The 12522-nt window shown below is 42.5% G+C and overlaps 1 protein-coding gene across 1 annotated transcript in view; it reads right to left on the bottom strand.

Moving 5' to 3' along the window:
* The window catches only part of CPED1 (cadherin like and PC-esterase domain containing 1), a 143812-nt gene extending 140507 nt beyond the window's left edge, over positions 1 to 3305 (bottom strand). The window contains exons 1-2 of the mRNA XM_054632090.2: positions 3164 to 3305; positions 2214 to 2688 (exon numbers count right to left, since the gene is read on the bottom strand). Of these exons, the coding sequence (XP_054488065.2) occupies positions 2214 to 2465 (252 nt within the window). The 5' untranslated portion in view covers positions 2466 to 2688; positions 3164 to 3305. The remainder of the gene's footprint in view (positions 1 to 2213; positions 2689 to 3163) is intronic.
* Between the last annotated feature and the right edge of the window lie 9217 nt (positions 3306 to 12522).

Raw genomic sequence — 12522 nt, 5'->3', positions numbered from 1 at the left:
TTTTTAATGCATTTAAATTTTCTTGCTGGACTATTTACTGAATAAGAATAATTGTATGAATAAGAATAACATGTATGAATAGTTAATTACAAACGTGAATAACTATATTTTAAGGTATTTTTCCAGGTTCACACATGAAGATTTTAACCAGAGCTTTAATGAAAAGTTGTTTCCAAACTAGCTCCAGTCAGTGGGCACGTGACTGTAAAATAAAACAGTGTAAAGTTTCAGCAGTGACATCTGTCTTAGATGTTACTGAGTGCCCAATAAAATCAAGCCAGATAACAGTTCAGCTATTTGAATAAGCAGAGGATGAAAACACACAGCTCAAGAACACACTTTCAAAGCAAAGTGGTAGAGATTTTTGGTGAGGTTTGTCTTTTCTGTTCTCTGAGATTATTATTAAGCCCACACAACCAGCAGAGAAAGTTGGGAAATAGAGAGCAACTTAGAGCAACATCCCAACATGTGCAAGACATTTTGTTCATCATGCTCTAGAGGAAAAATTCAAGACAAACAGGGAGCCAGCTATGGGTGGTCTCAAGAACTTGAAAAGGAATGTGTTAAGGTAGCACGGCCCTGGAAAACATATCTGTAAGGGTTAATATAAACACATCTGTACTACAGGTCCAGCATGTGCATGTCATAGTCACATTCAACCACTTATGCTGGAGAGGAGTAAATACAGCATGTTGTAAAAACAAAAGCTTTCTTCTCATTTCAATTGGCCAGCACACCAAGGTGGATGTCAATCTGTATTTTTTCTCAGGCAATTTGCAGAAGAGGACACTATAGAGATTTTCAGCCAAGCAGCATACTAACAAATACTTTGCCATTATTTCACCAATTCTTGCAGACATTGAGTATGAAAGGTATAAAATGTCCCAAGGTATGAAATGTTCTTTGCCATTACAACAGCAATGAGTAAAAAGGAATGGACTGTTTCTATAGATGTAACACAATGCAACCCACGTCAGCTGTGCTTATTTCCATTTAAGTTATAATTATTTATGCCATATTGCAGATCAGATCTGAATCTGGGTTAAAAGGTCATTAAAATATAAAATTATGACAAATGCAGCATGTGCTGTAAGAAAAACACCCAGTATTTTAAGAGTTAAGGTTAAAGAGCTCATGCCACAGTTATTCCCCATATCTGTTTTTGATTGTTGCAAAAGATGCACTTTACAGCTGCTCTCCTAAAATCAATATTGCTGACCTTTTAGACTATGAGCTCTGTCTAATCAAAGAAGCAGCCTGGTACTTTTTTTTAAATTTTTTTTTTATTTGAACTGCTTTATGTGGTTGCTGTCCATAATTTGTGAGGTCACAAATCTTTTACAGTTCTGATGAAGTTCTATAGAAAACGTTAGCATAATTATAATTTCAACGTGTGCTATCTGCTGCACTGTTAGCAGCTCCTCTATAGGACTGAAGGAAACCTGAAACATTTGTGCTAGTGCTGATCACAGATTCCAGAGTAAAAATAACTACCTCAGTCTGGAGACCATTTAACAAACTACATTTTCCAACAAAAATAACAGCGTCTCCATTTGTTAGGTTTTAACACCCATCCTAGGAACCCTATACAAAATAAACATGAAGTCAGGTGACCTATGAACAAAGTAAAATTTGTGGGACAGAGATTCCAAAGTATACAGTGTGATTTGAAAATATTTTTTTTATTTCTCAAATGCAGTTTTGCATTTGAGATGCTGAATTTAACTTTTATTTCTCAAATGCACTTAAATTCAGCTTCTCAGAAGAATCCCAGTAAAGTTCAGAGCTGACAAGCAGATAACTTTAATACAGGGCAGCTGCAGTCCCTGTGCCAATTAACAGCCTCAGTCACTTCCACGAAACCCCACTGGCTCCTGATTTACGTGCCTGTACTGTAAAGCCTCTAAACCAATTCCCAAAGCCAAAATAAAGCATGGTCTGTGCAGCAAACTGAAATCTTCTTGGAGTCACAGAGCAATGCCACATTTCAGTTGAAGATTTCAGGATTCCTGTGTTAATAACAGCAGACTGAGGAGCTGGTAGTGGGAATGTGCTTGTGCATATGCTGCTGTCATTAGATCACCCATTTGTTTGTATACAGATCCCAGACTTCCAAGCTTCGGCTAATTTTAGCTGGACTCAGATGATCCTGCCAGACTTGCTATCCCTCGCTTTGCTAATTATTGCTCAGCACTCTGCCCCAGCTGACTTACCTTTTTCACTGTCTCTGAAGTGCTGCCAGGGAGGAAGCAGTGAATGGTGCTTGGGGAGACCTCCTTGTATCTTCCTCGCTGTGTTTTAGCCAGTTTGTTGGGTGCAATCCCATTAACAACTGCCGAAAGGATGCTGCTGGTCATGAGAGGAGTCAGGGTCTGGCAGAACAGACAGAGGGCCACCACTAAGGCCAGAAGGAAGGGACGAGGGCGACAAAGCCTGCGGCATCTGGGGACTTGCCCACACACCATGGCCTCTTTGCCCACCTCACTCTGCCCTTTGCCACATTGCCGATGCAGTCCAAGCAGCCACGTCTTGCCAGGGTAAAAAACGTCAGAGGCACACTTTACCCAAAACTAGCATGAATTTTCCCATTTCTGCTGCTGAGTGTTTTCCTGGTGCCAGGCAAGAAGTCACAAGTTCCAGAGAAGCAGAGGTTTGGGGAAAACCTTCCCATGGAGTTACTGGAACAACCTGTGGAAAAACAGCAAGTGAGCAGCAGCAAAAAGCAGCACACCATGGGGCATCCTGCAAGGAGCTGTGGAGAGCTCTTGCACTCCATGCTCTCAGGAAAACAAACCTGCCAGCAGACAGGTGAGGAGCAGAAATCTTCACCCCCTTTGCAAAAGGAACTACTTACTCAGCCAGACAATAATATTCAAGAAAGCAAAAGGTTAAAGCTTAACATGTCCTGTCCACAGCTGAAAAAAGTAAGAGAGTGTACCAACTTTGTGAACAATCGTTTGCTGTTTTTTCTCTCTTGCATTCTCAATTCCCACTTTGTTTTTACAGTTTCCTTCATTCCAGTCCTTTTAAATTTCCTTCTTCCTGTTAGAAGGCACAGCTTTCTCTCTAAAAGTGATAATTTATCTGAAAACTGACAGACTATGAAGATTTTAATTTGCATTTGTTTTGTCCAGATTGCAAGTTCAAAGTTAGGTTTACTTACTTGGTTCTTACCCTGTTTGAAGTTTTCCGTTCTCCTCTAATGGGCTGCTGATTAAAACCACTTGGAACAACCCTGGCTCATGATCCCAGCTCGTCTCACACACTCAGGAGGCAGGCACACGCACATAACACACACCATCTGAAGCCAGTTGGACCACAGACTTCATATAAATAAGGGCTGGACTGCTCAGAGGGTGGAGCTAAACTGGCTCTGCTCGGAGCAGGCACAGGATTTGGAGACACAGCCTGAAGTCTGGATGGGGAAGGAGAAGTGTCCTTGCTTACGCTGCATGCCTTGAAGCCACCATCACTGCAATTTTTAGAAAACTGCTGTTACAGTGATTAGCCTAATTGAAACAACATTAATACCTTTCAGGGAGAAGCACCTGCAGTATTTTAATCCAGATTAACAAAAAAGGTTGTAAACTAAGAAGATTTACTTGGAGATAAGCATTGCTGACAAAGCAGTTGTCAGTAATTTTCCATAGTAGATATAATATCTCACAGCAGAATATAAATAAAACTTCTTGCTGATGTAAAATAGGGAGAGAAAGGAGGGTGGACAAAAATACTCTGATGAAAGCACTTAGTATCTAAGCCAGAGAAGGTCTTAGTTACTACTTCCCCCTACTGACACAGGACAGGGACGAGACAGATGGGAACAGTTCACAAAGTCTGTTATATTTATAGACCAGAATTTCTAATATAATCAAGTTATTTTAGCTAAAAATATCTGTTTATAAGTAATCTATTTTATCTTCCATACTTAGTTAATGATTTTTGAAAAGACAGTTCTTCCTACACTGCCTCATATATAAGAAATTAATGTTGTTACAATAACTTTGAGCCAAGCTACGCAGTTTGGCAGCTGCAGCAGCACTACCACATTAGAGGCCTATAAACAGCAAGGAAGGGTAGACTATATATTTTTTTAAGCACTGATTTTTATTCAGCTTTAAAGTTCCTTTCTCCCTCCCCCAAACAAAGCCTATCAGTTTGCAGAAAAAGAAAAATGCCATCAAAGTGATTGAATACCTCATGCAGGACCTCAGTGGTCACACACACTGCATTTTAGTTTTATGTCTGGGATTGTAGTTGCCTAAATTAGACTCCTGGGTTATCCTGAGCAAGAAGAGACTACTCCAGTTGCCTGTACCCTACTGTGATAGATGCTTATAAGCCACAGAAGAGCTCCCATCTTACCTCTCCGGAGACATGCTCTTGTGCTCCCTCCTTCCCAGCACACCAGTTCACATCCTCAGCTGCTCCACTCAGCCTGTGCTGCAAAACCTCTAGCAAGCCAACAAGCCTGGCTAGAGGACATCAGAAAACCATGGTGTTCCCTGCAGCTGTCTGTGGGGTAGGTCTCTTCCATCCAATAGAGAGGGATACTCAGGGAGCTGGTACACTCAAAGGAGGATTGCAGAGACACTACTGCCAGCCTACCTGGGAGCCACAATGACTCCATCAACAGAAGAGGAGACTTGCTTTACTGTTATAAGGTATTGTCCTACAGACTTTGGCATGCCCTGATTTCTGGGCCCACAACCACCAGCTGCGTGGGTGGCATTTGCATGGTTGTCAACTTCTCTCAGATTCCTAGTGAGATTCCATGTTAGTCAGAGCTTTATGGGCTATTCCTAGAAGACTTGATAAAAACCATTTTATAGAGATTTGGCTTAATGATTGCTTCATAATGTGGAGTTCATACCTCCTTGGAGAATTCCACACTAGAATAAAGTAATCTTCTCTGTCCCCACCCCCGGCTCCCTCAGTTACCTTCAGCACAGCAAGTAACTGTGCTCTCCCTCCAGCCCAACATCCTGTTCCCCTTTCAGGCATTTAAGTGGAGTCTTTATCCTTGCATTTTGCCCAATGTCTCCGAGTCAATTCATCCTTCCTGCAACCCCAAAACCATTCATGGGTCCCAAGACTTCAGGACAAGCAGGAAACAGATGAAGGAATTATCAGCAGGGAGCAGGTGGATCACTCTGCCTCCTTTATATTCCTGGGAATCAGCCTTTTATCCATCTGCTTTCCCCAGATGTTCTGAGGAGTGAGCTGGATTTTCCTCTATAACTTGTGCTTTCTTTCCATGACAATAGCATGTAATGCTCATTTCTTAGGATGTAAATACTTTCCTCAGTCACAGTTTGAGTGCAATGGACACCATTCCTGTTATCTTTTGAATCAGGATCCCATTACATTTCTGGGCTAACATGTCTACTGAGTTTCCTGGCCCCATTCTGGCACTTCAGAAATTAAGTCAGGAGTATTGCATATGGGCACTAATTCCCTTGACATTAACAAGTCATTTAGGAAAAGGATATAAGTGGATAAAGTGTCAGGCCTCCTGGGTCTCAAATTCACAAGAAAGATTCTTTAGTATATAATATTCAAATAACTGTTGGTGAGATCAGAACTATCCAGCTAAGTATTTATATTCCTAGGTATATGTGTGTATTTCAGAATTTCTAGCAAAAAGGTAAAAATCTCTTTCTGAAATACAAAAAAACCTTAGTATTGACTTCCTGTTTGAGATTCCCTGACCTGTTACTTCCAGTGGCTGCTCCCATTGCATGGATTAAGGGCTCTCTAGTCTGTTTATCTCTTCCAATTTCTGCCTCTCACTCAGGACTTCTTTCCTGGCTGCTCCCTACAGCAGCCAACTACTGTCCTGCTCAGCATGAGGCAAGGTTGTACCAAAAGCAGCAAGCCATGACTGTCAAAAGTGATCTCCAGTGCTTGCAGACAGAATCCCAGTTCCACCTGCATCATCTGGAATAGTTTAAAGCTACCCTGACACAGAAAAGGTGAGAGGAAAGTCACAAGACTTGCTAAAAATTCCCAGGGACTGGGATTTGAGAGGACTTAGCCAAGGTGCCATGCAGGCATGTAATGTTCACTGTTCATCATCTCCCTGGGCTTTTAAGCAATTTGGCTCATACACACACAGCTTCCATTTTACATGAGTCTCCATGTTTGTTCAGTGGTGAAAGCTACTGACCACTGAAAAATTATTTCCATGATCTAAACAGTAACCTGGAAACATAATTGCCAGGAGCAAGGAGAAAATATTAGGCACAGAAAGTTAACAGGAGTTTAAGGTCAGCTGAATACATATGTCTTATGCATGCTTAACTTCACTCAGAGATCTAACATAAACCATAAATTAAGTCTAGGTATAAGTGCTTCTAAGATGAAGTCTTGATATAAGGAAATCATTTAGCATCAATAATTTCACCATAGAGAGACTGCCAAAAAGAAAATACATTTAAAGAAAACCTTTTCACAATTGCTCTTTTTCTGGAGAAAGTTTCAAATTTCAAAGCATAACATCATAGCAACCATTTCTATGATAAATGAGATCACATGAAAAATAAGTGCAAACTGATAATTCCTAAATTAACTGATACTCAAAAGCTTGTAATCATCTGTCATCTTCACAGAGCAAACCTACATGCAATTTTCATTGTTTATGCTCAACTCTTTAATTTCTTTTTTATTTTCTAGTATGCTAAAAATTTTGCCAAGGGCCATAAATTCTCACTAACTTCAAAAATTAGTTAAAAGCTTCAGGAAGAATACGCCTCCACAGCACTGTAAATATTCAAGCAAAGCATCTTGTGAAGCTGTGTTGGAGAAAACCAGCTTAGCTCCACCCTCCCTGATTTTTTACTTCTCCTTAAATTCATTCCAGACTGCAATTAGATTTGTAGTGTGTTTAATCTTGTGTGTGGTCCCATTATAAGCAGTAAATGGGGAAGAACAGAACAAAATTAAGAAAACAGTAAAAATACATTACTGTTCTGTACATTAGAAGATTTGATACCACTGAAGTTAAAATCAACCCCAGCACAGTAAAAACCCAGATTCTCTCTCCTTGTCCCATTCAACCCTATAAACGTTAATGATAGTGTGATTTTACTCTGCTCTACAGAACAAAGATTCATGTCTTAAGTCTACTTAAGCTCAGCTCTCTGATTTTGGTTCACAGTGAAAGCAGGCAAGCAGAGAATCACCGAATCTGCTGTGTTGGAAGGGACCCATAAGGATGATTGAATCCAACTCCTGGCCCTGCACAGCACCATCCCCAAGAGTCACACCATGTGCCCAAGAGCATTGTCCAAATGCATCTCAAATTCTGTCAGGCTGGTGCTGTGACCACTTCCCTGGGGAGCTGGTTCCAGAGCCCAAACACCCCCCGGGTGAAGAACCTTTATCTAACATCCAACCTAAACCTCCCTGACACAACTTGAGGCCACTCCTTCAAGTCCTCTCACTGTTCACCACAGAGAAGAGATCAGTGTCTGCCCTTCCTCTTCCCTCAAGAGGAAGTTGTAGACTGTGATGAGATCTCCCCTCCATCTCCTCCAGGCTGAACAGACCAAATTCCCTCAGATGCTCCTCATATGGCTTTCCCTCAAGGCCTTGACCTTCCTTTTGCTTCTCCTTTGGGCACTCTCCCATAGCTTTGTATCTTTCTTATATTTTGGCACCCGAAACTGCCCCCAGCACTCGAGGTGAGGCTGCCCCAGCTCAGAGCAGAGCAGGACAATCCCCTCCCTTGCCCGGTTGGCAATGCTGTGCCTGATGCTGATGCACCCCAAGACAGGGTTGGCCCTCCAGGCTGCCAGGGCACTGCTGACTAAAATTCAACTTGTCAGCAACCAGGACCCCCAGGTCCCTTTCTGTGGTGCTGCTTTCCAGTCTCTCATTCCCCAGTCTGTCTTTACACCCAGGGCTGCCCCATCCCAAGTGCAGAATGTGTCACTTTCCTTACCTCTGCTCCTGCTCTTTCCCTTCCTCTCTTCCTACCTGGTGGTGCTGCTCATTAGATCTTTCAGGAGAAAGCACAGCTGGGCTGTTTTCTGCCATGTGAGGGAATTGAATTGACAGCTGGGGAGTTCCAGTGGGCCCTCATGCTGGTACAATTTAAGCAGCAGGAGAACATTATTGAAAGATGATGGAAAAAGAGGAAAGGAACAGGATCTTTTAGGCAGTGGCAAAGCTCAATACTCAGCTTATCAGATTATCAAGCCTACCAGCTTCCCCTAAAGTTTAGGTAGAATCTGGGCCAATCAAGTTATTTGTTCAGAGGCATCTCTGTGTCTCAGGCATAGTCTTCACTACTGTGTTTTGGCAGAAGGGTTACAGTGAAACAGAGGTATCTTTATTTATAAATGTTAATTATACAGCAAGTTGCTTGACATGAGGATACGGGAAAGCATTTGAAGACCAAAGTCTTATTAATATACTGGTTCCTGCTTAAATGGCAAATTTGAATGTCATGAGGAAGAAATCAATCAGCAAATTCTCTGCTTCTCCCCATCTACAGTTATTTGCTGACATAATCCCCTTGAAGCAGTTATTCAGAGATAAGAGATTTATGGATTTTGTAGCCAGTTTGATTGCTCAGACTCACTGGTTACTGCTGAAAAATGGATAAGAATCACTGGTAATCAAAAAGTGCCCAGATTGTCTGCAAGAACCCAGAACAAAGTGAAATGCCTTATGACCTCTGACATCATCTGTGTTCCTTTTTACTTTAAGTGATTATTTTATTTTGTGATGCTCCACATAATTTCTCTGTCATCTTGTTGGTCCCCCTCTTCTTCACACTTCAGATTAAAGTATTTGAATTTCCATTCTCAGGTCTTCCTACAAACCTTTTCTAATCTCTGTTGTCTCTCAAGATCATTCTCTTATTTTAACACAGTGAATAATCTCTTTGCATAGGTGATCTCAATCTTTCTTATTGTCTTTCAGTTACATTTTCTGAGTTTATTATATGAAAGGCATTTGCACAAATACACTTTCTCATGCACTTCTGTTGCGAGCAGAGCTCTTCACTGCTTCATACATGCAGAAGGGCTCTGTAGTGCAAAGCAGAGCTTTAAGTGCACAATAGTATTTTCCTTGCAGTATTTTCCTAGCTGCATATATTCAGATGAAAATGTTACCAAATGACCAGTGGGAGTGGAAAGTGTCATGGTTTGAGAGGAAGTAAGTTTTCTGGGATAGGCTATAGGTGTTCAGATTTTAATATTGGCACCTGGTGTGGCTACTGGGGACACTGGATATGCCTCTGAGAACACAGGGGTTAAAAAGCAGAGCACTCCTGGGAGAAGATCTCTTGGGTTCCGGTGGGGAAAGAGTTCGGATCTCTCCCCTGTCCAGCAGCTGCTGGCTGGGCAGGGGAGGGGAAGCCATGCTGCTGGGTGAGGTAGGCTGGGCCTTGGACAGAGATGGGAGGTGAAGAGGCCTCCAAGGATAGAAGGGTGGGAGAAGCACCAGGAGGCATCAGGCGGCCCCCCCAGCACAGAGAGGGAGTACAGCCTGTGCCTGTGCTACCTTGAAACTTGATAACATGTGCCAGCAGCACGGCCAAGAAGGAGAAGAAGCAGGGGGGGGGGGGGTACCACAAGAAGGTGTCCGGCCACTTCTGGGAGCTTTGGGCGGGCAGAGCCTGAGTTTTTAACCCTTTTTTAGGACAATGAAAACTTTGCAGAACATTAACCTTTCCTAGAAGAGAGAGATGAAATGGAAGAAGGAAATGTGCAGGTGTGAAGGTTTGTGCAAGTGAAAGATGTCGGGAGAGTAGAGAAGAATCTTAGGTGGGAAGAGATGATAGAGTGGCTTAGCTGGACTCTTCTTGTTATAGCCATGGACAGAACCATGTTCCCTGTGACACAGAGACTGCATGCAGGGGGAGGCAATGGCTCAGAGCCAAGAGGGTTCAGTGTTGGTACCCCTCAGCCCCAGGGGGTGAAATTTGGGGGGGACAGGTGTCCCAAAGGTGAGACTGTGCTCTTTTTGGAATGAGACAAAGCATCCTTAAAAAGACAACCCTAGAAGCAGCTCTGGTCTCTGTTCAGTGGTGAGAGCACTGGACATGAAAGGAAGAGGTCACAATGGCAGATGTACTCCGGGTGGTGCCACAAGTGACACGGAAGCACACAAGGCTCCAACAGTTTCCAGGGGAAACCTATGGCACAAGAAGGACTCCTCTCCTCTTGATGAACTGAAAATTGATTACCTAAAGGGTGCTGATAGACTGAGAGTCGGTGATTTTGGAGGACAGACTGAAAATTTGGTGGGGGGAGGAAGAAATGTTTTTGGAAAGTTTTCATTTTCCCTGTGTGTTTCTTGTTACTTAGAGTTGTAGTTTAGTTAATAAAGTTTTATTTCTAAGTGGGAGCCTGCTTTGCTTATTCCTGGTCACATCTCCCAGCAGACACCTGGGAGCATATATTTTCATGGGGGCACTGGCATTGCACCAGCCTCAAACCATGACAAAAGAATATGAGAATACCAGTGTCATTGACTGTCCTAGCCACTCCCTGCTGGCTCAAATGATGTCTGCAATGAGGGTATCCCAATTCCTCACCAACTGTTGCATGTATGGGAACATCTGCCCCACACCAGGCCTGTGTCCTCCTCCCTTAGCACCAGGTCAGAAGAGCTCCCATAAGAAGGAGGTGGGAAGAAGGAGAGCAAGAGGTAAGTATACCAGTTTGGAGGCTATTGGAATATGATCCCAATATTACTGGGTGGAACGTGCCTGGGCTCTACTGGCCCTTGCTGCTTGACCAGAGGCAGCAACTGTGGTGTTTTCACCTCAGAGACAGCCCTGGCTGGCTGTATGCTGCAGCTGGCACTTGGAACAAGTCTCAGGAGAGAAGTGGCACCTCAGTAGCCCAATGACCCCAAGGCTGAGAAGCATCTTTTGAACTTTGCCAATGAGACGATGGCCTTGCTGGTCTACTGAGATTGACAGACAGCTCTCAGCAGGAGGCAGGGGAAGGGAGAAAGTATTGGCACACCTGGGAGGGACTGGGATAGCTGAAAGAGGATATTGCATCACACTGCAACAGGAGGCTACGGCTGAACAGAAAGATCAATTCCTCAGCCAGAGCTCCGGAGTAAGATCAGGATGTATCCTAAATAGCAGCCTATGCAGTGGGAATGTATGATGCTTGCAAGCCAGCCATGGAGTTGTTTGAAGAAAGCAACAAATATGAAGGAAAGAATCATTCTGTAAGGGCATTTTGCATAGGGAAGGGAAGCATTTACAATTGTTTTTAATTGTGATATTTAACATTCTGCATTTTGTTTGTTTTTGAAGTTAATTGTTCTAGATTCTGTTTCAGTAAACCCCAAATGTAGAATTGAAATGTCATGTCACAAGATCTTTCCTCTTCTTCTGTGTAAACTAAGTAATTTCATTGCCATGTTCCCTTTTCACTTTAGCCTGGCCTTATTATGCCAGTATCCAAGACTAGTGGTGTGCTTATTTTTTTCTCCAGTTCTATACCATAAGTGGACCCAATTCAGTCCAAATGTGAAAAAAGCCAAGGTCACCCAAGAATTCATGACACTCACCCCCAAGAACTGTTTTTTATATAATTGCTTCTCAGAAGCAGTGTTAGTTTCAAATAAACTCACTTTAGGAAGATGCAATAGAAAAATACAATTAGACTCCTCATTCCATAAACACTCATCTTCCAATTTACCCCCTAAACTGTGTTTGATTCTGTCTTCTTATCTTTGGCTGCCTTTCTTCCTTTTCACTGCACATATAAGGAACATCCTCTCTTTCTTTGGCAAAGTAGTTGCCTTGCAGAAGCAAACCACTTCAACTTTTCACATTACTATCTCAGTATCTTCTAGGTTCAGTGGTCCTCTGATGCTCCTTTGCAGCATGGAAACAAATGAAAGTCTCCTACAAACAAATTTTGTCACTTGTATTGTGTCCATTACACAAGGATGTAATGCTCTCAGGTAGCCACAGCTATTTGTGCTGTCCTGTAGATGATTTAGTCTGTGCTGGTGCAGTTGGGGTGCCTGCCACCAGCAGGCTTGACAAACAAGCTCTGTAGCTTTGCACCAATTTTTCCAGGTGCCAATCATTTCAGACATTCTTGTCATTACATTTTTGTTCATTTCAGAACAGTTAACATCCATGCAAACATAAAACTTAAACCACATCATGGCCTCCTCCACTGAGTTCAGAGGATATGTGGATGTTTTAGGCACAAGGGAACAAGAACTCGATTTTTTCCCCTATCAAAAGGCTTTGTACTGATGGATATTAGTTTACCAGAGCTCTTCCGTTAGAAAGGAGAGTTTTAAGACAACCACATTTCACAGAAATGTTGACTAAATGCTCAACAGTGCCTCTCAAGCCACCCATAGGTTTAACTAACCCCATCAAGGCCAGACATTATTATATATGCCAGAGTATATAACAGTTTGTTGCATTCTCTTGTGCTGCCAGAATATACAATGAACCAGCTCAGAAATGTGTCACCCAGGGCACTCCACATATTGTGAATGTATATGAGAAATTAGTGAAGA

The sequence above is a fragment of the Agelaius phoeniceus genome, chromosome 5 (genome assembly GCF_051311805.1).
Source record: "Agelaius phoeniceus isolate bAgePho1 chromosome 5, bAgePho1.hap1, whole genome shotgun sequence".
Taxonomy (NCBI): Eukaryota; Metazoa; Chordata; class Aves; order Passeriformes; family Icteridae; genus Agelaius; species Agelaius phoeniceus.
The sequence above is the reverse complement of the archived record's forward strand: the minus strand, read 5'-3'. Positions and strand labels throughout refer to the sequence as shown.